Genomic DNA, 27374 nt, shown 5'->3' on the forward strand with positions numbered 1-27374 from the left:
GCGCTTCCGATCTGATGTCACATTGATGGAATTCATGCATTTAACCACCAGCTAACGATTCATCTCATTCAATCATTATTATAGTCGTCCCACTAGGTGGCGCTCTAACCATTACTGACAAATGGGATAACAAACATTTCCGACCTTGAGTCTCATCACGCCTGCGAACTTTGGGAGAGATTGGACATTGTGTTTTTGAGTGACAGCAGATTACTGCTTTTTGGCGAGGATTGAGACTCCACGTGCCGCCATGGCCACCCCGCTTTCCCTGAACGTAAAAGCTTCGCAATTTAACATCACAAAGGTCTTTAGATTCCACACACAGGAGATCGGGTTAATCTGATGAAATCCCTTGGAGGAGTTCGTCAAAGTATGAGGCCTGAAAAGAGGCGAAAAAGTGGCTAAAATTACACCTTAATTTTAAAATGGCTGACTTCCTGTTGGATTTGGGATATTGCTCCAAGAGACTTTTTTGTACATCTTGATATCCTCCATAAGCTTACCAGGTTTCAGACTTATAAATAAAACACAGAGCAGGGGCTGATGTTTTGAAATTTTGTAGGGGGCGCTGTGGAGCCATTTTGCACTATTCAAGGAAAATGATCACATAACAACAAAGCGCTCATCACATTGGAGGTTTGGGCCAAATTCCAAGACTTTTTAAAATTTTCAAGCCCCTCAAAAGCCACTTCGTCTTTCATGGTGAACCGCGTTGCCACCAGGGTGCGCCGTTCAGTTTATAGTCACAATTTTCACACAGAAGCATCATGAAGGACTGATAGTGATACTCGCCGCTTTTGAGGTGGCCACGATTAACCTGTGAAAATCAGTACAACAAAATGAAAGACATGACATTTCCTGGTGCCACTAGGTGGCGCTCTACGTATTCCTGACAATGGGCATATCAATCTGTTCAGGGCGGGTCTGACATCATCCCTGTAAAATCTGGTACTGATCAGATTGGATTTCATTGAGTTACACTAATTTGTTTCTTCATGGCGAGACCTCAATGTTCGCCATGCTGCTGGGGTCACACCCTTCAGCGAAAACTCACAGTTTTCTCTGTAACCCAAGACCAACTCCTTAAGGCTTTCCTGGAGAAATTTGAGGCTGCAGATGTCACCCATTACAATACTGTACCCCAAAGTGTAAAACATGACATTTCCTGTTCCCACTAGGTGGCGCTGTACCTGATGTCAAATATGGCAGTTGAAATATGTTCAGGGTGGAGCCTTATCATATGTGTCCACTTTGGTCAAGGTCGGACAATGTATGACAGAACGAGAGGCAATAAGATTTTCATGGCGAGTCATCGAAATTCGCCGTGGTGCCACGGCCTCACCGTATCCCAAAAACTCAAAAGCTCCGCAATTTAACATGGCCCAGGTGTGTAGTTGACACTGACCAAATATGAAGCTTGTACGATGAAATTCCAATGAGGAGTTCGCAAAAGTTCGAGGCGTGGAAATGGCAAAATTAGAGCCAAAATGTCACCTTCACTTCCAAATGGCGGACTTCCTGTTGGGTTTGCGTAAATGGTCCCAATGACTTTTTTGTTCGTCTTGGCATGATACACATGTGTGCAAAATTTCATACATGTAGCTAAAACGATGTGTTCGTAGGGCTGCATTTAACAAGGCATAGGTGGCGCTACAGAGCCATTTCCCAGTGCTCATATGTAAAACCTTTAAAATACAAAATTTTTCACCAGACCTGGCATGTGTGCAAAATTCCAAGAGTTTTCGAGCATGTTAAAGCCCTCAAAAGGCCCTTCTTTGCCTGAATAATAATAATAATTAAAGCTGCAAGCAGCGATATGAGGGCCCTCGCACCCGGCGCGCGTCGAGCCAAGCCCAACACCTAAAACCAGCGCTTCCGATCTGATGTCACATTGATGGAATTCATGCATTTAACCACCAGCTAAAATTTCATCTCATTCAACCATTATTATAGTCGTCCCACTAGGTGGCGCTCTAACCATTGCTGACAAATGGCATAACAAACATTTCGAGCTCGAGTCTCATCACGCCTGCGACCTTTGGGAGAGATTGGACATTGTGTTTTTGAGCGACAGCAGGTTACTGCTTTTGGCGAGTGATTGAAACTCCACGTGCCGCCATGACCACCCCGTTTCCCTGAACGTAAAAGCTTCGCAATTTAACATCACAAAGGTCTTTAGATTCCACACACAGGAGATCGCGTAAATCTAATGAAATCCCTTGGAGGAGTTCGTCAAAGTATGAGGCCTGAAAAGAGGGGAAAATGTCGCCAAATTTACACATTAATTTTAAAATGGCTGACTTCCTGTTGGATTTGGGATACTGCTCCAAGAGACTTTTTGTACATCTTGATATCTCCAATAAGCTTGCCAGGTTTCAAACTCATACATAAAACACAGAGCAGGGCTGTTGTTTTGAAATTTTGTAGGGGGCGCTGTGGAGCCATTTTGCGCTGTTCAAGGAAAATGAACATATAAAACAAATCCCTCATCACATTAGAGGTGTGCGCCAAATTTCAAGACTTTTTAAACTTTTCAAGCCCCTCAAAAGCCACTTCATCTTTCATGGTGAACTGCGTTGCCACCAGGGTGCGCCTGCTCAGTTTATAGTCACAATTTTCTCACTGAAGCATCAAGAGGGACTGATGGTGATATTCACCGCTTTTGAGGTGGCCACGATGAACCTGTGAAAATCAGTACAACAAAATGAAAGACATGACATTTCCTGGTGCCACTAGGTGGCGCTCTACGTATTCCTGACAATGGGCATATCAATCTGTTCAGGGCGGGTCTGACATCATCCCTGTAAAATCTGGTACTGATCAGATTGGATTTCATTGAGTTACACTAATTTGTTTCTTCATGGCGAGACCTCAATGTTCGCCATGCTGCTGGGGTCACACCCTTCAGCGAAAACTCACAGTTTTCTCTGTAACCCAAGACCAACTCCTTAAGGCTTTCCTGGAGAAATTTGAGGCTGCAGATGTCACCCATTACAATACTGTACCCCAAAGTGTAAAACATGACATTTCCTGTTCCCACTAGGTGGCGCTGTCCCTGATGTCAAATATGGCAGTTGAAATATGTTCAGGGGTGGAGCCTTATCATATGTGTCCACTTTGGTCAAGGTCGGACAATGTATGACAGAACGAGAGGCAATAAGATTTTCATGGCGAGTCATCGAAATTCGCCGTGGCGCCACGGCCTCACAGTAACCCGAAAACTCAAAAGCTCCGCAATTTAACATGGCCCAGGTGTGTAGTTGACACTGACCAAATATGAAGCTTGTACGATGAAATTCCAATGAGGAGTTCGCAAAAGTTCGAGGCATGGAAATGGCAAAATTAGAGCCAAAATGTCACCTTCACTTCCAAATGGCGGACTTCCTGTTGGGCTTAGGACATGGCCATAATAGACTTTTATGTGCGTCTCCGAACGTTAGATATGTGTTCCGAGTTTTATACATGTAGGTCATACCCATCTCGGAGGCTCGCGTTTCTCATTTTTCTAGGTGGCGCTACTGAGCCAATTTTCCCTGGACATGTCTACGGACATTAAAATACGTAATTTTCACCAGACCTGACGAGTCTGCAAAATTTCATGAGTTTTCGAGCATGTTTAGGCCCTCAAAAGGCCGATTCATTTGCCGAAATAATAATAATAATAATAATAATAATAATAATAATAATAATAATAATAATAATAATAATAATAAGAAACAGAGCAGATACAATAGGGCCTTCGCACTTTTGTGCTCGGGCCCTAATAAGAAACGGAGCAGATACAATAGGGCCTTCGCACTCTCGGTGCTCGGGCCCTAATAATAATAATAATAATAATAATAATAATAATAATAATAATAAACGGAGCAGATACAATAGGGCCTTCGCACTCGAAGTGCTCGGGCCCTAATAATAATAATAAACAGAGCAGATACAATAGGGCCTTCGCACTCTCGGTGCTCGGGCCCTAACAAGAATCTCAGTACAAGAGGCAACATTTTAAGTTAAGAATATTGACATAGCTAGAATCATTTACGTTTATTTAAATTCAACTATTATGGTATTCACCTTCAGTATGATCATGGTGGCTCATGCTGACTTTGCTCTATTCGCCTTGCTCTGTGTGAAAATTTGCCTTTGTGTTGCAAGTCATTTCTTACTTTCATTCCAAAACCCCTTTTCAGTCTAGCCTCTATCTTTTCTCACTGGTGTTCTCCTTGTGAGGTATTGGTGAAATGCATAAATGCAGATAAAGTAGTGATGGCTCTCATTCTAGAAAAGGCTCTGGATGTTTTGTAGCATGATGCAATAGCTCTGTTTCTCTTACTTTTCTCTTGCAGTCTGACTTTCTTCTCTGTAACTAGCGTCACTGTAGGTTTTCTGGCCTTTTTGGGACATTGGATCACCTGTACTGATTTGTGCTGATTTATAGGCACCCTCTCAGCATAACACAGCTGCTAGGTCCTCTTATTGTAGGGGCAAATTTCACATTCTCTTTGTCATCTGTCACTATCTATTCCTTACAAGTTGCTAATAGTTTTGAGCTCACATTTCCTGGTTTGAACCCCTTCCTTTGTGGAGTTTGCATGTTTTCCTGTTTGAGTTTCTTCTATGTACTCTGGCTTCATAAAGACATACATGCTAGGTCAATTGGTTATTTCAAATGGGTCATTCTGGACTTAAATATATGAAATAAAGCACTATGTAGATGTATGTTTAGAAATGTGACTTGTAGTCTAAAGTGTTTTGAGTGGTCAGCGAAGAGTGTCACATAAATACAAACTGTTAAATGGGTTTACAGTATTGTGAGATTGGGCAACAAGTTTTACACAAGACTAAGTTGTAGACGTCAACATCTCCACACAGGGAGAGCTGAGGGGCTCGTTCTTACAGAACCAGCATCAGAATACTTTATTATTTCAAAGGGGGGATTTGCTTTGCTACAGATGGTCAATTAAAATATAAATACAAAAGTAGTGTCCTCAGGAAGGACACAGGTGGTAATGATTTCCTGTGGCATTATGTGGTGCATTGTGGGGGAATGAGTCTTTTGCTGAGATTCATTCCAACATGCCTGTTTAATATTGACTATAACTTGGACACCATCCTCCTTTTTATTAAACCTGTCAGAGACTCAAACTCCTGCTCTTAGTCTTCTTGATTTATTATTATTTTTATTAAGTTTTCATCTAAGTTTAAATGTCAGACAGTATTTAATTGATAATTTTGCATATTTGGAGTGGGAAGTAGTTCCAGATCATGTTCTCCCTAACAGCTTGATGAAGTAGTGTTGTTTTACTGTAATATATTATTGAATTGGACACTTCTGTCTCTGCTCTCTAGCTTCCTTAGCCTGACTGTAAGCCCAAGCTATTCCCCGTGGAGTCACACAGCCTTAACATTCATTAAAAGGAAAAGAAAAAAATCCCATCTCATTTTATACTGACAGTTTGTGTCCACATTGTGACTGTTTCATGCATTATTGGATCCCTGATCTGTTGGGAAAAACTCACTTTTTCTTATTGAGACTGTCTCCGTGTCCTGCTTTCTCTCTGTCTACCACTGCTTCCACTTTTAGATGGTTCATTACTGATGCAGCTCACTGAAATAGACAGAAAATCTGCCCTGATTGCCTCCATGCTGCTGTTTTCCTGTTCGCGCTATTTCTGTTAGGAGGGGTATAGAGACACACACTGACAAAAATGCAATGTAACAGACTGCCTTGTGCTCAGAAACCACCAAGCTACACTGTTCAATAGCACTGAAAAGAAGGAGCCCTCTGAGATTACTTGATGCTTCTCTACTCCAGTGTTGCATTGTGTTTGACTGAACATGATGCAACCCTTTGAGGAACAGAAGGACGTATCCATTTTAATACGGGGTTGACTTGCCAATTACTTTATAACAGTCTGGTGTTGGTTGCTCACAGACTCATACCTTACTTTACGTCGATAAGTAAAGTAAAAATGTCACTTAACCTTACGTGATCCCCAAGATGATGAAATAGAAGTAAAATAAGATACCTCAAAATTAACAAAGCACAACAGAATTTTAATAAAATGTTAAAATGAAAAAGAAAGTGACTCTTTGCCAGATTGATACATTGCATTATAAAGAGGAACTGAATGTGGCATGAAAGATTTCCTGCATCTGTCCTTGTGACAGCGGAGCTGAATCAGTCCATTAAGTTCTGTGACCTTCCTCTCCATTACCTCAAGTGTTCAATTTGAAGCCAGTCACAAAACCAGCCTTTTTGATTAGTCCTTTCAGTCTTGTTGGTGTCATTAGCTCTCATGCTGTTTCCCCAGCAGACCATAGCAAAGTGCACTGTTCTTGCCACAGACAGAAAATGTGCTGCACACATCGATGGATTTCAGCTTCCTCTGGACCTAGAGCCCATTCATCAACTTTTTGTATACGACTTCTCTGTTGGTCAGTCGATTTAATTCAGCACCCTTTGTCCAGTATATACACTATCCCTCCTCTGCACGTCTCCAAACCATATCAGCCTTGCCTCTCTAACTTTGTCTCCAACCAAACCGCTCAACCCGAGCCGTCCCTCTGATATACACATTTCTAGTCTTGTCCATTGTCCAACCAAAGTATTTAAATGTAATCTTATTTTATCAAACAGCATGTATAGAATCACTGCTAAAAAGCATAAAACTGCTTCCATAGTTTGCTGTTCAAAGAGTAAGGTTGTACCTCTACTTTGACTACATTTCATAGTTTTACAACATTACAGGTCTATTAATGTCTAAATTCATAGTCTGGGTCCTTCCAGTAGAACACTGAAAATGCTCAATCATTTTTTGAATACAATAAGCTTAGACAAACCTAACTGCTACAATATATAGATATGTCTGCAACTACTCAGCTACATTGTTGCGATCACCCACTGTGTGCATGCTTTAGTCCAAGTGTGATTGGCACATATGTTTTACCCTCAATTGACTCTCTGGTAGTGAGGTTTTTATAGTTTTCTATATAGTTCTAGTTCTATATAGTGTTCTTTTCTGTGGGTGCCATTTCTCTGTCTTATAATGTCCCTGGTGTTTTCCAGAATGCAATTCATGGCATAAAACCATCCACTGTGATGACCAAAACTTCTTTTCTTTGTTTTCTATACTGAAACTGTATAATCTGAACCTGATATTATGATGTCATAAACAAGACTTAAGATAGAGAGAACTATACATTGTCAATATTTCACTATTAGCTTCTGACTATGAAAATCACTTTAAAGAGCAGTAGCACAGAATACTGCGGAAAATGTGTGTCAAGTGCAGCTCACAGGAGCTCTCCCTCCAAGTCACAGGGACAATATATTAACAGAGTATATTTTATTTTTATGACCACACACCTGCCTTTAAGTGTGTTCTTTCTGGAGAGTAAAGGCTGTTTTACTTTATGTTAAATCCAAGCTTAAGAAGAAGGCAGGTGTATGTTTTGTGTTCTGTGGTTATTCATAGAAGATCGGTAGATATTTAAGTTATCGAGAACATAGATATCTAATTTACTCTTTCCTTTGCAGCAGTGATTGTGGAGGACCAGATGAGTCAAACACATAAAGCACTTTGTGATTAAATAACTATTGAATTGTGCAATAACATTAATTAATTAGTATATTTGTTACGCCCCAGCTCTGCTAGGCGACAGGGGAGGTAACATAAATGAGCCCAGAGACAGGAGGGTGAGATATAAAAGAAAAACAAAAGGTTTATTACCACAACTGAAAACCGTTAGTGAAACGACTCACTAGGCAATGAGGTGATTTAAACAAACAAAAAAACTCATATATTCAAATAACACAAGAACACTAGTAGAACACTAATCATCTTGCAGGCAGCAACTCAAAAACAGAGGTTCAGCCGCGTCATTGGTCCGCTCTGTTCGAGGATCCCGCAGCAGCCAATGGTGTATGTGGACTGGCACACTCCAATCTGCATGCAGTTGGGCAGGCATAGGTCCCTGGCCAGCCAATCACCTGTGAGTCCTGGCACGCTTGAATTTCCATGCAGGAAGGCGGGCCCACATGAGGCCAGGGGCCGTAACAATATTCATTTTAAAAATCCTAAAAATCCTTTACATTGATTTTTCTCTTAATCTGGACGTAGTGTTTTCAGTGGGAGAAACATTTCGTCACTCATCGTGACTAATGTGACTGAAAACACTACGTCCAGATGAACAGTATCAACTTTTTGGGAAGTCATAATATCATAAAGAGAACTTATAAATAAATATTTTTTTAAGTATTTTATAACTAAATAAGTATTTTAAAACAACTATTAATCTGTTGATAAATACTTTAAATTGAGTTACTTAATTATTTACAAAAAAATTCAATAAAAAATTCAATTCAAAACTTGAATTAGGAATAGAGAATCAGTTCCAAGCCTCCTTTTATTTGGGGTGATAGCATTGTATTGCTAAGACCTGTTAAAGAAGAGTTTGTGTTTGCTTCATACTTACTGTCTATATATGAAGAGGCACTCCAGTGACATGGAGCCCTGATCCTCTCAGTGTGCACAGGTGGACTCAACCTGACCACCTGCTGAAAGTAGTGTGCCAACACTAGTGTCACTGCATGTAGCCCTAATCTTTGAGTCATGTTAGCTTGTGAGCATATTGGTCCCTCTAGTATTAGCTAGCTGTGATTAAGCTAACACTGTCTGTAAACACATATAAAGGTTGGACGAGCTAGTACTATTGGAACTACCAGCAAGCCCTGTTATATTTATACATAGTGTTAGAGCAGTGGCAGCAACCTTACCTGTAAAACTGAAACGCTGTCTGTAAACACAGTCTCATCAGTCAAGATGTTGCCACTTAACTTTATGATACTTGAGAGTTAAAAGAATGAAGATGATAACGATAACTGTCAGTCCCATCAAGACGAGAAAGGACACTATTGATTGAACAGTCAACACGCTGTTGCAGCGCTATTTCAACATAAATAGAAAATTTTATGAAAGAAAAAGAAAAATATTTATCTTAGATTGTGAAGGAAATTTTGAAAACGTAAAGGACATGATTATAATTATATATAATTTTATTGTTTTCATAATAATATGCAACATTTGTCTAAATGGATGAAATACTTATGTTGCACCAGCTTCTACAGTTTATTCCTCTTTATTATTGGATACCTCAGGGGTGCAGCTGTTGAATATGTTGAATAGTCTCTCATACACAAAGTCAGCAGCCTCGGTGCTACCCTTAAGCATTTCTGCTCTACTCAACATATCTCTACTAACTAGTTATCTCTCCAGTACTTCAAAGGACTCCACTTGCTTTGACAGTAAATGTAACTGCTACTGACTGTTCACTTGTGTAAGGTCTTGAAGGAGTACCCTATCTTCATTTATAGCACATATTACTGTTAGGAATTTAAGCCTACCTACTTACAGTTCAGAGCTCACAGAGCAATGGTGGTTTGCAAAGGTAGGTAGGTTGGTGCAAAGGGAGAAGCTGTCTGTCATACCCAGCTAAATTTAATTTAGATGTCCCAGTTTCATCCCAGGGTCCACACATGATGTGCCCATCGTGGGAGGTGGAAACTGGTGGGTTTCTCTCCAGTCACCCATGACCATGTGTAGAACTACTGTAGGTGGGTGTGACGAACAGATGGTCCCCGTATTATGTGGAACTTTAGTTTTTCACATTTAAATTAAACAATAAGCTACAGAAATTCTGCAAATTCTGAAAACATTGTAAGAATCAGGTAAGTGAGAGTAGATCAAATGCAGATGTTTATTCCTTTGAACAGGAAAAAAATAATAATTTTAACTTTTGCAATAACATCTGCCAAGAACTGTAAGGAGGAAGACAATCAAAAAATGTGAATAATAATTCATTTACATTTTTCCATAGTTTTTGAAGGTTTCAGGGAGTAAACGTGTCTGAATTAATATTTCTAATAAATGTTTATCTATCTATTTATCTTGGCTTTGCAATATTAAGTGCCTTGAGGCAAGTGTTGTGGTGATCTGATGCTATTTAAATAAAATTGAATTGAATTGAATGATCTTTTTGATTACGAAGGGCAAGCTGTCATACTACACGAAGCATCTGTGAAGGTTTATTGCTTTGTGTTTGCACATAATTAACAAACCTGATAAATTCAACATGTTAATTTAAAAAAAAAAAAACCTGGTGTCACATGACTGTACAGGTTCTGCAAGACCAGTGGACTTATCTTGCTGCTTAGAAAATACTCCCACTGGGTTATAAAAAAAGGTCCATGACTCCAGACATAAAAAGGAAATAGCTGGGCCGATTTAAATTTGGCCTGGACCGAACACACCCAGTGCATTAAGATTGCTTCCCTCGGAATCTGGCATTTGTTCTCAAAGTTAACTATATCAAACTAACCCAGCTTTTATGCTGAGGTTTAACGTTTACATTTACAGGTGAAGGGGCCACAGCGTTCAAGTTTAAATGTGGTGCATCAGGACACAACCATGGCCTGAGGGACCGGTGCACTCAAAATTTGTCATATTTTCAATATCCAAACCAACCAGAATTGCTTACAGAGGTGCTGCACTGCACGTGGAAACAACCTTAAAATGGAAAGCAGCTGAATTTTAATTACATTTTTTTATTCATGGAACACTTTGATTATAACTCTTGAATCATGGTTTGCGTATTTATAAAAAACGGATGCTGTGACGTCTCATCTAGAAACCAAAAATAGTTTGAACATAACGTGGCAAAGAGCCTCCAAACTACAAAAAGTAAAACACACCTAAAAATGGCTTCTCTTGTATATGTGCCCATAAACATTTGTTTAAAAAGTTGCTAATCATATAACCTCAAAATGGATTGTTCTGTAATAAACTGTACTTATTCTGTACTTTTACTGAGTGTATTAATGTTATCATGCATGTAATTTTATGGATAACATACTAAGACCACAAACAAATCCATTAGGAAAAAAGATATACAGCTAACAGTTACTAATCACTGATTTCTATAAAGTAATAAATATAAAGTTCACATCTGTCCAAAGCTACTGCACAAACTCATCAATGCAAGATTTCAGTGCCAAAGACACACCAAACTTTGCTTACAGCACACTTAACAGTACACACTTTCTGCTTTTAAGAGGGTGTAGATGGCTTTTTTCACTTCAGCCTTTAAGTATAGGTAAGTGGACTTAAAAGTAAATGACTAACTGTACAAATATCTAGGTTAGATCGCATTGTGTATATTCAGAAATTTCTTAAGAGAGTCGTCTTGTTTTTTAACTGGCTGTATGGATTCTGCTGGTCTGCACCAACAGCAGCTGTGTTGCAATTTGGCAGCACTTTAGTGACAGCTCACAGACAAACACGTCCATTTCCACGCCATTTTCTTTCACGGTAATAAAACCATTGCAAGTGGCAGATATTTTGACTTCTCACAGCAGGAAAAGGACTAGTGCTAAGACATCTAAGTGGAGTCCAGCTATTACTTCTCTTAATTGTACCTTTTCTCAACATGTCAAAGTGTCTTCTGTGAGAAAGGAAAATTGGCTTTCTTTTTTTTGTTGCAGCTCTCCATCCTCTAATGCTAAGAATTTTAATTTAGAAAATCTAAGAAATAAAATGCAACATAAAGTATATATATATATATATATATATATATATATATATATATATATATATATATATATATATATATATATATATATATATATATATATATATATATATATATATATATATATATATATATATATATATATATATATATATATATATATATATATATATATATATATATATATATATATATATATATATATATATATATATATATATATATATATATATATATATATATATACATATATATATATATATATATATATATATATATATATATATATATATATATATATATATATATATATATATATATATATATATATATATATATATATACATATATATATATATATATATATATATACATATATATATATATATATATATATATATATATATATATATATATATATATATATATATATATATATATATATATATATATATATATATATATATATATATATATATATATATATATATATATATATATATATATATATATATATATATATATATATATATATATATATATATATATATATATATATATATATATATATATATATATATATATATATATATATATATATATATATATATATATATATATATATATATATATATATATATATATATATATATATATATATATATATATATATATATATATATATATATATATATATATATATATATATATATATATATATATATATATATATATATATATATATATATATATATATATATATATATATATATATATATATATATATATATATATATATATATATATATATATATATATATACATAAAAAAAAATTCTCCACTTGCCCCTGCAGGCGGTCTATCCTTCAAACTCGGGTCCTCTACCAGAGGCCTGGGAGCTTGAGGGTCCTGCGCAGTATCTTAGCTCAGTGGTTCCCAAACTTTTTTTTGCCAGGCCCCCTTCTGTTTTACAAGAAAAATGTTTGCCCCCCCGCACAAACACATCCTCCAACCACACACACCCATATTTTGTTTACAAACTCCATTGCAGTTTATTTCACACCTCAAACATTTAGTAAACAATTAAGCAAATACAAGTAAACGGCAATAAATTACAGGTAGTAATAAAATATACTACTAACTCTTTTACACTACGTCCACACCTACACGGGTATTTTTGAAAACTCAGCTGTTTCTATGCGTTTGGGCTTTTCGTCAACACGTAAACGGCGTTATGATTCACCGCGGAGATTATTTAAAACTCCTTTTTTGCGTTTACGTGTGGACGAGTTCGTCACGCAACGTCAAAGGTATGTGCCTCTTTTCACGTCACGCTGTGCGCCACGTTATTGTTTACATGAGATGAATTGCAGAATGGCAGATAGAGACAAAATACTGTTAATCTGACTATCTTCAGGTTTTACACGCTTACATATACACACGCAGTTACTGTCCCTCCATTTAGAAAGGCAGAGGCGTCACGGTGTGATTATTTTACGTGTAGTTGTTTTTTTTCCTGTGTAATAATATTCAACATTGCTGTCAATACATTTTTCAAAAAATGTCTCTCTGTGCAAAATGGGTTTAAACACATAAACAGCTGTGGGATACTGTTTGTCCGTGATTTGAACCGGGGGAACAAATTACGGCAGGATCAGCCTGATATTATTTGTATCCCGCTGTAACTTTACTGCACAAAGAGCTAACATGTCCAAAATGTCAGGAGTAGTTAGTCATTACAAGAAGTGTTTGTGAACTAAAAATCAACATTGTGGGATCCTGTTTGTCCGTGATTTGGAGAGCCCAGCGCTGCTCCTGACGCAGGGAAAACTATTTGCAGGGGAGACCTACCTCGGCACTTGTGCAGGTGAAGCCAAAGGGAAGATATGCTTCACCATATTTTCCTGTCTTTGTCTTAGAATGAAGTCGGTTTGGAAACATATTTGGCGATGCTTCATCTCCTGCTTTGCATTTGCGTGGGAGCCCCGTCAAAAACCTGTCCATTATGCTAGCAGTGTCCACGCTTTCTTTTTTTTTTTTTCTTTTCATACCGCGCCCCCCGTGCAATGGCTCTGCGGCCCCCCCCACTTTGGGAACCTCTGTCTTAGCTGTTCCCAGGACTGCGCTCTTCTGGACAGAGATCTCCGATGTTGTTCCTGGGATCTGCTGGAGCCACTCGCCTAGTTTGGCCTAATGTCTGGTTGGTTAGCCACCACCATTTTGTCCGTCTGCATCTGGAGGTCTGACAGGATATAAATTTTGCGCCTCTGGTATTCTTGCCCATCCCTTTCTGTGCCCCACTCATGTACTGAGTCATGTGCCTGTTTATCTTAGCCGCTATGATGCCTGACAGGACCTTCCACGTGGTGCTGAGGCAGGTTATTGGTCGGTAGTTGGAGGGGACCGGTCCCTTCTGTGGGTCCTTGAGGATCAGGACTGTCCAGCCTTCGGTTAGCCATTCTGGGTGTCTCTCGTCAACTAGCAGCTGGTTCATTTGTGCTGCCAGGTGCTCGTGGAGTGCAGTGAGCTTCTTCAGCCAGTAGGCATGAACCATGTCGGGCCCTGGTGCTGTCCAACTCTTCATACTCGAGACCTTTTCTTGGATGTCTGCCACTGTGATGGTTACTGGACCCTGTTCAGGGAAGTTGCTGTGGTCTGCCCTCAGATCCACTAGCCACTGAGCATTGCCGTTATGGGTTGCGTCCTTCTCCCATATGCTCTACCAGTATTGTTCCATCTCCAGCCTTGGTGGTGCTGTTCTCATTAGGGCTGCCACGATTAGTCGACTAGTGACGATTACGTCGACTATCAAAATCGTCGACGACTGATTTAATAGTCGACGTGTCGTTTGAAGCTTTATAAGATCACAAAAGATGCAGGAATAAGTAGTAGGATTTAAGAGTGTAATAACGGACTGAAACAGAAGATGGCAGCACTGCATGTACAAGGATGCCAGCTGCCATTAAACCCCGAAGAAGAAGAAGAAGTAGCTCTGTCCCAGAATCGACTATGTGCACGATAGCATATGCTAGTTCCGGTGCGGAAAATCCTGTGTGGAGCTTTGTTTCCGGTGTCCTATTCGCACCCTGTTTAATGTCCAAAAGAAGTTAACCAAATGAATGAATTAAGCGTCGATTTACATTTCTATAGATGTCTTGGTCATTTACCCAATATATCTGTAAATGATGTTCACGGACTTGTCGATATTTTGCCCCCCGGCCTCAGAGCAAAGGAGAAAAGGGATTCAAATGTTATATTTCTCAGCTGTCCCTCGTTTATTGTGGTGTTATGTTCTAAAAATAACCAGCGATGGGTGAAATCAAGTAGCCAATTTTATTTTTTTGATGCGTGGACATCGTGGACATCCAGTACTGCACTTTTTAATTTAGAAGGTAAGTCACAACATACCCTTCATACATACTAATGTATAGAAACCCTCACCAGCAATCGTTCATTTTGTGTGTGGCTTTTTTCACGGTTTGTTAACATGCTGTGTAGGTGTGGACATAACTGGAAACATCTGTGACTGTTGTTCACCTGTAGTTTGAATGCTGAACATTTGCCTGTTTAAAGAATAAGACCAGTCACTATACAGAGATGTGCTTCTGAATGTGGACGATGTGTCTTATGCTGCAGTGATGCAGTTCTGCTTGTGTTGAGTGATGCAAACAACCAATCGATCTAAACTCTTTAAATGTCAATCACGTGGTTACCGGCTACCGGCGAAAATAATCAGGACGGTAAGCCAATTTCTGTTTTAGAGCATTTGCGCTGCTGTGTGTTTTTGTGGTCTTCTTTTGCGGCTAATTTAGTGAATTTTGGTCTGATCGTGGTGAAACTTGGTGTGTGGAGTCAGTGATAGCTCTGGGAGCTAACCAGCCTATCTTTAACCGGTTACTTATATGAAGTCTGAATAATTTCTGGTTCGGTTTTGTTTGTTTAGCGGACTTCTGCGCATTTACGTAACTGCTCGTTTAATCGCGGCTTATTTTCGGTGTGTTTGGTGGTTGTAGAAATGGTTTATATGACATTTTAGCTGAGATTATGAGGTTTCTGTGGATACCACACATGTCTGGACTTATATTTCTCAACCCGCGTTATAACCGATTAAACGTGATCTCCTCCTTTTGCCCCCGTACCAGAGACGTGGGGCTTATGTGTTAAACGTCAAAATCTATCATTAGATTTTTTGTGACACAACAGTGGTGAGTGTTCCCACCTTCTGCTCTTTGGAACTTAACGCAATCTTTCCATTTTCAAGTTCTGGACATGATTTTGGAGTATATCTTCGCAGTAGCGATTTACCGCAAAGTAAAGCTACCGGAAATGTGCAACCCCACATCCGGCCTCAAACCAGGAAGTTAGCATTTTCTCGTGCACATAGTCAATTCATAGCGCAGCTCAGTTTCCAACAATGGCGGCAGCTAGTTAGTTTTAATATTACTGTTATTATTCTTTATGGGTCACAAAATAAACGTTTAACATATTTTCAGGCGAGAATGTAACTGTGTAAACCTCAAATATCTGGTCAGTTTATTAAGACACCACATATTTTCAAAAGCGCGCCGACGTTTTCGGAGACGTCTGTTACCCACTAGCTCAATAGCTAGCCGGGGGCAAGGCTCACTACAGCCCGTGAGAACACCGGACTCCCGGCAAATCGTTTTCAAACCCACCGCCGTCTTTCGCTACTCAGGTTTAACATACATAATTCACTTAGATAACTTAAAAATGTTATTGTTTGGCTTTTTTTAGTATTTAATTTGTTCCTGAGTAAATCGGTTTGGCTGAGATTAAAGTTCTAGTTTTTACACAGCTGAATAAACGTCAAGCAGACAACTGGTTATCAGAAGTGTGAGATGCTCGAGAATATACTCCGGTGTCCTGTTATATTTTAGATAGCAAGGAGTTTATTAAACTTCACCGAAACAATCTGCAAATTTCATTAAAATTTAATAAACTATCATCTTGTCTTTATTTTTAGTTAGCACATACCTTAAACACTTAAAGCTGTAAGCTCATGATAGTTATATAAGAGCAGATGCATGCTGGTGCAATAAGCTGTACGTTTCTTTGTCCAACGGATGCATGATCTGATTAGTCGACTAATCGCAAAAATAATAGGTGACTAGTCGACTATCAAAATAGTCGTTTGTGGCAGCCCTAGTTCTCATATTGTTCCCCTGCCACTGAGAGTACTCCTTGGCTGTTTCCGTGGAGAACTCCTGTCAGGCATCATAGCGGCTAAGATGAACAGGCAGACCGCCCACGGGGGGAGAGGGGAATTAAAAGATATTAAAAGAGATATATATATATATATATATATATGTCTAGTATGAAACATGAATATATATAGAACGAAATTTGAATATATAGAATGAGTGAACCTCATGTTTAGAGTTGAGGTTTTTCTGAATTCTCTGCCTTTAAAAAATGTCATCACCTTGAAGATCATATTTTCATTTAGCAACATTTCTAATGCTTATGAATAATGTTTAACAAAATGTTTCTGGGAGAAGATTATGCACAATTCTTGAGGGAATTTATCAATCACTGATGGAGATATCAACTGAGATAACACTTCAAGTGGAAGCTGAGCACATGATATGGGGTCAAGATTCAAGATTCAAGAATCTTTATTTGCCACAGGCATAGTTACACGAGTACAACACCCAGTGAAATGTGTCCTGAAACGATCCTCGACTGTGCAAAAAGAGAACATTATATACAGTAAGTGAATATGTACAAGGAGGACATTATGTGCAGTAAGTGAGTGAATTATATACGTTAAGCAAATTTAAATAAAATAAAATAAAATAAAATAAAACAATCTGGAAATTTCAGTTGAAAAACTGAGAATACCATTTTACATCTCAAAGAAGAAGGCCAAAATAAGTGATAAAAATGGAAACAAATTTGACATCACTTTATATTAATTATATTCAGAAGATGATTCGATATATATGCAAGTTTCATTCTATGTATGAATATATCTATATCTATATATATATATATATATATATATATATATATATATATATATATAGATATAGATAGATATAGATATATATGGAAAAGTGGAAGCTTTTGTAACCATTTATAAAATATGGAGGTACTTGTGTTGTTTTATTATTTCTGGCCAGTGAGCTGTATGGTCTTCCAGCATGCTGCATGTCACTGTTGGATCAAAAACTTGTGATGCAAGAGTTAGATAAGAGATCTACCCAGACACCCACACCCTCCTCACTCTGTCCCCATTTGAATCCAATGGGAATATGATGAAATATGTCCTATCCCGCCTTTTTATACATGTCGAGCCTCTTCCACTGAAGCTTGAGAGAATAGTTGGGACTATGCTTTATGGAGCAGTGGAACTGCAGCTTCCACTGCTGGGTGTTTTGGCAGCTGTCTGCGGTGTAGTAAAAGGAAGGTGGTAGGAAGTTTTTTTGCTTTCCATGACAGGAACCCACTCCTTCAGGTTCACCCCACTTCGACACTGCAGGGAGGACGAGGTTGTCTTTCTGTCTCTAAAGTTGATGTGTAGACTTCACAGCATGTCAGTGCATTAACACACTCATTTTTTTCACATGTGCATGAATGACCTGGATAACAAGTACAGGGGGCAATGCTTCTCTAGTATACATAAATAAGACAAATAAGGTGTTGATTCACTTAGCCTAAGTGCATTTCTTAGAAGCGACATATAAATTCTTTAACTCCATTCATCCTACAAACATAATGGATGTGACAAAAGCTCGTAGTAAGGGAGGCCTACTCAACAGCTGTGATATCCTCTCCATGTCCCCTGTGGCGTTTTGCATGTTTAGAAGAAACAAATCTGTGAGAGGAAAAATATCTTTCAACCAGTAAGCTGACCATTTTCATAAAGCCTTCTAACATATGCAATACGGCTGTGTTGTTAATCTCAGCCTGTCTTTGTGAGTTTGATGGAAATGCAGATTTACTGTACGGGCTCACTTTCATGGTCGTCAGAGTTAAGCTGGATGATTTACATTAGCAACCACTGCATGTTTTTCTTGGCCTTCATGCATTAATTAAAGTGCAATTTGTGGTGTGTTTTCACGTGGTTGAATAAGTTAGTTGTGTTGCTTTGCAGTGCAGACACAACTTTGCAGTACATTTTGCACATGATTTCATCTTAGTTAACATCACTTTTGCTAAATCTGAAGTGTTTATAAAAAGATGATGATTTGCTTTCAGGGGAAAGCTCTTTTATCTACAGCTGTGCCAGATATTTGAATTTTGTTGTATATTTGTCTTTAACATATTTTACTTGTTCAGACTGATCTAGTAATAGGCTAGGTTTCTAGCCTCAGTAACTAGTAACCTAACTAATTACTATTTCTATCGTTACAACGCTGTTACCGTTACTAACAAGAAGATGCGGTTTATTACTATTTTCTAACACACATACGGTTGAACCTGTCTTCAGCTTACCGGGAAGGCAAGGCGGGAGAAACAATTACACAAGTGCTGCTGATTGGCTGAGAAAGAATAAAGTAAACTAATCACATGACCAATTTAAGATGACATAGCAACAAGATGCTATGTCAGCCCAAGACAAACCTGATTCTCAAATTTTGTGTTTATAGTGTGAACTTCAAACTATATACCACTTTTTAAATTGTAGTGATAGCCCACGTCAAACCAGAGTTAAGATAAAAACTATACACAATGTTTTTTACTGAATGAATCGTTATGTTTACTGCAGGAAGAAACGGTAAAAATGGTATCTTCTAAGGAAAGTGCTCGAAAGCACTCTCCGCTTACGAGCAAAGACCAAAACCAAAAAACCCCACCCTTTCCTATTGGTGGAAAAATGTACCATGTCGACCAATCCAAAAATCATATGGCAATATGGCGTTTGGTTGTTTGGGAAGAGGGGGAAGTTTTAGGAGTTACGGCGACGAGAGAGCGAAAGAAAGAGGGGGAGCGAGTTTTGAGATGTGAAAGATTTGTGACGTTTAGCGTGTTTGGAATGAGTAGTTTACTGTGTGTTGTGTTGTGTAATTAGTGTGTAGTGTAGTCGATAGTTTTGTTTTGTGTCTCAGAACAATGAGGTGACTGCTGAATGTCACAGGTGCTGCCAAAAAGCCAACAAAGGCAGAATACGGTGTAAACGCTGTCTCCAGGTGGAAAACAGGAGGAGTGATACACCTCCTACTTTCAGTACTTTCAGGCCTGCAGGTATCAGGCTGTGATTTGCTCCTTCATCTTATAGTGGACAGAAACTATTTTTTGGAGTGGCACAAATAATTTGTGTGTCATCTTATTTGATGTAGAACACCAGATTATTCTGTAAATAGTTTGAAATGGTTATAAAAAACAATGACTTGGCAGCATTTTTAGGTAAATAGCTGCAAATAACTTTGTTGTCTGCAAAACTTCTGCATAGGTTTTTTTTTTAAATTTGCAATTTATATTTGCATTTCAAGTTATGAAATATGATTCATTAAACATGTTTGTGGTTGTTACAGTAAAAAATACAACTTTTTTCTACTCAAATTTGATGTTTTTTGTCTGATTTTAGATCAATATGTCAAAATGACAAAATAACAGTAAATTCGGACATGTGAGGTTGTGCTGTGTTAAAGTGAATTGTTAAATGTTGTCATTTTTATGCTTACCATCTCTACATTGTTTCAAACTATAGGATCAAAGACATTCCTTTGTCTGACCACCTCTCCAGCCAATTTGGTGCCGGGGGAGGCTGACGTGGTTTTATTAGGCACATCTTATCTGAAAGATCTGTTTCTTGTGTTGTAAGCTTCCTGCTTTTGTGATTCTTTTGGTGAGCAGGAGGTCACACACACACACACACACACACACACACACACACACACACACACACACACACACACACACACACACACACACACACACACACACACACACACACACACACACGTGCACACACACATACACACAGTGCCTTGTCTTTTGCAAGCAAGGGGGTTTTTCGGTGGGAGTTGCTTGTGTTGTGTTGTGTATTGTAACTGTTTGTCAATAAAAGGCTACGAGGAGGGCTGCTGGTTCTGACCAAGCTTCCCTCGTTAGCGAGTAAAAGACCGGTTGAAGATGTTCTGTCTTGTTTTCGTTCTTCATGAGGAATAAGTCTCTAAACTAGTGGGGCCTGTGGAAACACAGACTCAACATGCTGAAAAGAATGATATGAGCCCCTCTGGACCACAGAGGGTTAAACATTTTTTTAAAAGTAATGCAATAGTTACTTTTCCTAGTAATTAGTTACTTATTGTAACTCAGTTAATATTTTGAAGAAGTAACTGTAATTAATTACTTTTTCAAGTAACTTGCCCAGCACTGCTTGTCAGTTGACGCTCAAGTAGGGGAGACCGGGGATAGTTGTAACGTGGGTCAGTTGTAACACTTCCAATTTCTCCAATCAGGACTAAGTTTCAAATGATGTGACTCATCCTGTGCATGCCCAATTCAGTTCTACTATCACATGTGAAAAATCAGCTCATTTTGTCAAACACAGACAATTTAACACTAAAAAAGTAATTTGTATGCCAAAAAGTAAGTTTTTCTACTTTATTTCAATTTCTAATAGCATTTTCTGCTTTGCAGTTAAACTCATCAATCTTAAATAATGTTATTTGTATGTCTATGGGGATATATTCTGTGTAGGTCTTTAGTGCTAATGTTTTAGCCGTTGGCTGTAATGTTAGCTAGTTCATGGCTATAGGAGTCTGGGTCAGTTGTAACAGCAACAGTCTGGGTTAGTTGTAACAATAATGCAGATGTTACAACTTACCACACTATTACTTTAACTTATATTAAACAAGTTGGGGCAACGACATCAGCAGAGAGAGGTTCACTGGTCGCCTTTGTATATGTGGTTAATGCCATTGGCAACACAATTCCTCCACTGTTTGTGTTCCCACACATACATTATGCAGACCACTGTGTCAGAGATGGACCAGTAGGAAGTATTGGTAGTGGAAATAAATCAGGTTGGGTGCAAGAAACAGATTTCCTCATCTTTCTGAAGCACTTTGCAAACCACACCAAGGTAAGCCATGATAAAAAGTAATGGAATTGCGATGCTGGTGCACAACTACATTTTTTCAGCTTCATTGTTATGTTCAAAAGTTGGTGCAAGAGCTGTAGGTTATAATGCCCACTGAGCCAATGAGGCCAAACTCAAGGAAGACCAACCAGAATTAATGAAATATTTAGTTGCAGAAAATTCCATAATTTGTCTTTTTTGGGGGGTTGGAATATGTTCAAAAGCTAGATTTCTGCATTCTGTCACACACACATAGCTACATAAATGGCTCTAAGTGCATTCATGTGTTGAATAAACAAAGATTACATGTTAATGTTTTGTTAGTACCCTTATTTCATTGTGTTACATTTCACCCCAGGATATGTTACAACTAACCCAGACTATGGGGTTAATTGTAACATTTCACTCTTTGTGTTTGAGACCATACCATGCAATGGGTAATTGTGCTGCAGAGAAAATAGCTGCACTATTTAATAGCAGAGACATGTAAATACTTTGCATTTTGAATCCACTACCTTAAAAGAGCTCCAAGGTACAGACAGAAATGTCAAAAATGTTACAACTATCCCCGGTCTCCCCTACAGCGTTCACTCATAGGAAAAAGCTAGCAAAACAGGCACTGCAACAAATCATCAGTGTTTCTCATTCTCTTTTTTCACTTGTTTACTGAAAGTGCTTTCCCTGTCACTTGACTTTGTTGTCCTCTATGTCTCTCTTGTCTGTGTCTTTCCTCTAGTTTGGCCGGACAGAAGTGATCGATAACACACTGAACCCTGACTTTGTTAGGAAGTTTGTCCTTGATTTCTTCTTTGAAGAAAAGCAGAACCTTCGCTTTGATGTGTAAGTAGGAATGTCTCTGTCTTTTCCTTCTACAATGCCACTGTCTGTTTTCCTTTGTTATAACAGGGACTGAATCAACCCTACTATTAGTTTGGCCTTCTGACTCATACCCACTAGATTTAGAAGCCTGCAGTCATTTAATGACTCATCAAATTGTTAAGCGATAGATCAGTGATTTGGCAGGGTAAAAAGTTTTACATGCATTTGGGTGACAGCCTTCTTCACACATTTGACAATTATTATTAAAAGTTTTATTATCACTGTCTGACTATTTACAAACAGTTAATAAAATAAATAAATAAATACATACATACATATAATTGCACGCTTTACCTACACATGTACACATATAGTGTATCTCATAAGATACATGTAAGTGGATAATTATGTCCCTGATGTGTGATGTCTATGTTTACCATCTCAATTTATTACAACAGGCAGTTTTGGTATTGTATTTTGAGATTTTGGTTCATTTTAGAAATCACTTTTATAGTGACTTATACAAAAATGAAAATATTCTAAAATTTTGTAGTGTTGTACAGGTGCTACAAATTTTGCTTTTACATTTACATGCTGTTCTGGGTAAAATCGGATCTCTGTCTGGTGTATTAGGTGTATTTTGGATCTATCAGTGTGGGTCAAACAGAGAATGGTGATTTATGGAATTGTTAAACTGTGAATCTGTACATGAAATGTCTGTATGGGTTTCTTCCATGGAGGCAGGGTATAGTGGACTCTCAATACTGTCATGACAACTGTCTGTGTTCCCCTCACTTTTGCCTAGGCTCTCTTGGGGGAATCTTAAACAGTATAATAGTAACATAGCTGGTACTAATACCAAAGTCAAGAAGAGAAGAGCTAAGTTGATGTTTTCAACCTTACATAGCTATGAGATATAAACATTGTTCAGTGTAAACACTGAATAATATTACCCAATATCCTGTTTTTCTCAAGTATAATTAAGTCATTATGAAAGTCAAGTCATAATGTTTAAAAAGGACAACCAGTCTTTCGGGGCATCGAGCTTATGTCCTCCGATCTCCATGTCAAAATGACCTTGGGCGAGATACTGACGGTCCCCAATGGAGCCACTGGAGTGCGAATGTGTGCATAATAATTAGAAAGTGCTTAAGGACAGAATAAAATTCTGTATGAGTGCAAATAAAACTAAGATTAAGATTAATTTCATTTCATTTACCCAACTTGGACCTGCTACTCTTCTCTCTCTCTCTCTCACTGCGTGTGACTAGTCGATTAGCCGACTAATTGTCACTGATATCACTGTTATCAGTACTCTGTACCAGACTTACTAGTCGTTTAGTCTACTAAAAGTTTTATTGATGCGTAATGCCGGTAACTTGTGTTCAAAATGCCTCAATGCCACCAGATGGCGCATCTTTGTTAAGAAATGCCATAAATGCATTAATCAAGGTTTCATCTGTTTGCTAAAACTATTGGACTGAGGTCACAATAGTTTTCTCTGAAAGGTGGAAGGATTATCCCTTAGGGATACAGTTCAGTCATTATAGACAGGCACAGAGTACAGGCATTTCAAGATCCATGTGTGGGGCTGGTGCTATCAAACTCTTCATGCTTGAAACTCTTTCTTGGATATCTACTACTGTAATGGTTACTGGAGCTTGTTCAGGAGGTTGCTGTGGTCTGCTCTTGGATCCACTAGCCACTGAGCATTGTTGTTACTTTACTTTACTTTACTTTATTGATTTATATAGCACTCTTCACAGGATAAAAACCACAAAGTGCTTCACAATAACATAAAACAGATGTCTGTTTGTTATGGGCTGCATCCTTCTCCCATATGCTCTTTCGATATTGCTCTGTCCCCAGCCTTGGTGGGGCTCTTGTCATATTGTTCCCCTGTCACTGAGTGTACATCTATCTGTCTGGCATACCTTTTCAGGTGGCCAGCCAAGGCTGTGAGTCTTTGCTTGGCAGTTTTCAAGGCCTAAGGCATCCCTTTCTTCATCACACCTTTCTGCAGCTACAATAGTTGGCTACCTTCCCTTCCTGTTGCCTTGATCTTGGCCTCTAGCCTCTTTCTCCATGGCGCGTACTGCTCCTTGTAGCTGAAGTATCAATTCTTCTTCCATGTGGGCACATTCAAGCTTTGGATATTCATTTGAACAAGTCCAGAAGTGTGTGGATGATGGCCTCTGGTTGTGGCTGTCGTGAATCCTTGGTCTCTGGACAACACATTTATCCAGCTTCTATCTCCACTGCCCAGTGCTCTACTCCTTACAGTGCATGTTGTAAATCACTCTTTAGCCTGAACAGCAACAGAGCATGAGGCTCTTCCATGTTCCACCCCACTGTTTTGTAACTACTAGACCGATTCAGTCCTCTTGTCATCAATCTGCAAAGCTACAACTGAGAGACAGGTTTGCCTCCATGTTCCCTTTTTGTGAGTTTTGCTGAGTATGTTGCGACAAATTTTGTCACCAGGGCAGAATGATAATACAGCAGCGTATCCATCTGCTGGTTCTGATTAATTTTCTGGTTCAAGGAGGCTGTCACCTTCTGTTTGACTGCATTCTGTTTTCAATGGAAGCTTTTCTGAAGATGCTGAGTAGAGGCCACCTTTCACACCATACCTCATTGTTTCACCTGGCATTTTTCTTTGATTTACTCTTATAAGAGGCATACACTTCTGTAACTGACTAGCTGCTCTCCTGGTGCTGCCACTCCTGACATGCTGTCTACACTTAAAACACTCCTACAGAGTCTTGCTTCTTCATTTAGCAAGATTATAATAGGTATATGTGTAATTTGTGCAGTTTTTGATACTGTTGACCATAATATTATATTACAGAGATTAGAGCATACTTTAGGTATTAAAGTTTGAATCATTTCTATGTAACACACTATAATTTGTTCATGTAAATGGGGAGTCTTCTTCACACACAGAGGTGAATTACAAAGTTCCACAAGGCTCTATGCTAGGACCAGTTATGTTCACATTATGAACCCTTCCCCTAGGCTAGAGGTCAGCAACCCGTGGCTCACGAGCCACAGAGTAGGGTTAACCATGACTATTAATACATATACTTTATATAGTGATTTATCATCTCCCAGTTACACCTGCCACCTGCCCATCTGTCTCCCTTGGCAGGAGGAGCTTCAACAACTTTTGATGTTAAAGGTTGACGATCCCTGCCCGAGGGAGTACCATTAGAAGGAGTACCATATATTTTCACTGCTTTGCCGATGATACCCAGCTTTATATATCCATAAAGCAAGACAACACAAACCAGTTAGTTAAACTGCAGTAATGTCTCAAAGACATAAAGCCTAGTTGGTCTGGATCACCTAATTTTCTGCTTCTAAATTCAGATAAGCTGAGGGTAGCATCTAATTAAACATCAAATTTCTAAAGATCTTGTGTCTAACCAGATGCTTACACTGGATTGCATTTTCTTGACCTCCAGTAACAATATAAGTCATTTTTGACCATTTTTGAAATGTCCTTCAATGCAAATATTAAACAAATATGTAGGATTGCTTTCCTTCATTGGCACAGCATCTCTAAAATTAGAAACATCCTGTCTCAGAGTGATACTGAAAAATAAGGTCACGTATGCATTACTTCTAGGCTGAACTACAATAATTCATTATTATCAGGATGTCCTAAAAAAATCCCTGCAAAGCTGTGAGTTGATCCAAAATGCTCCAGTGAGAGTCATGACAGACACATGGCCTAGACAGAGAGAGCATATTTCCCCCTTCACGCCCCATCTTTTCTTAAAGACCTCCTAATACTGTATCACCTGAATAGGTCACTTCATTCTCAGACTGCTGATTTATTTGGGTATTTAAAAGTAGAATAGGAGGCAGAGCCTTCAGCTTCCAGCTTTTGTCACTCACTATGCGTTTTACACCACTTTGCATTTAACCAGTAGTTGTTATTAATCTCTCGCTGTCTTCCACATTTTATCTTGGCCCTGTCTTCTTCCCTCACCCCTGCCTACCCCTGCCTGAGCCTGGTTCTGCTGGAGGTTTCTTCCTGTTTAAAGGGAGTTTTTCTTTCCGACTGTCACCAAAGTGCTTGCTCATAAGGAGGCCATCTGATTGTTAGGGTTTTCTGTTTTCTCTGTAGTACTGTAATTATTACCTTACAATATAAAACACCTTGAGACAACTGTTGTGATTTCACACTGTATAAAAAAACTGAATTGTACAGAATTGAATTGAATTATTAGAAATCCAAAACAGTGTTGGAAATTTGCTATTCATTTAACAAAAAATAATCAATAAGGTCTTAGTTTTTCAGGTCACTGGGAGGCTGTGAAAGTAAGCACCTGTCTAGGCTGCTTGTTGGACAGGTTTTCAGTATATGTCTGGACTGAGTGCAATCAGTCCATTGACATATAGGACTATGACATTATTTACATCCATACACCTTCCTTTACACTGCATCTACTTTGTGCTATGGTTCTTTACATTTTCTTTCCAATTCATTAGCCAGAAATGATCAACATGCACTTTATAATCTGGTTTCTTAATCACTACAATCTTCTAGCAACAACAAACTAAAAATTTGAAATGCAAATTTATGCAAGACTTTTAAAAATGCAGGAACTATCCACTGGTGTCTGGATCCTGAGATCCCCTCCTGCACGACTTAAGTCATGGTTACAGGTGGACATCTTCTGCCCCAAATAATGTATTTGTACTTTGAAGTAGGTACTTCTGACTTTTGCTGGAAACTCCTGCCAAGTAACTGAATTTGTCCTCTCACAGTGGATCCAGTCAGTGTCTTGTGTCACGCAAGCAGATTCCAGAAGAAAATGAGCAAAACAAATGAAAACAATATGCAAATGTCAGAAAATGACCAATAAACTCATCTACATGTTTTGCAGTGACATTGGGTAGGAAGGGTAGC

General features: G+C 38.4%; 1 protein-coding gene across 1 annotated transcript in view; it reads left to right on the forward strand.

Moving 5' to 3' along the window:
* LOC116317977 (copine-9) overlaps window positions 1-27374 on the forward strand; it is a 269801-nt gene that overhangs the window by 36494 nt on the left and 205933 nt on the right. The window contains exon 4 of the mRNA XM_039612659.1: window positions 22371-22474. Within this exon, the coding sequence (XP_039468593.1) occupies window positions 22371-22474 (104 nt within the window). The remainder of the gene's footprint in view (window positions 1-22370; window positions 22475-27374) is intronic.

Source organism: Oreochromis aureus, linkage group 5, assembly GCF_013358895.1.
Source record: "Oreochromis aureus strain Israel breed Guangdong linkage group 5, ZZ_aureus, whole genome shotgun sequence".
In the NCBI taxonomy this organism is placed as follows: Eukaryota; Metazoa; Chordata; class Actinopteri; order Cichliformes; family Cichlidae; genus Oreochromis; species Oreochromis aureus.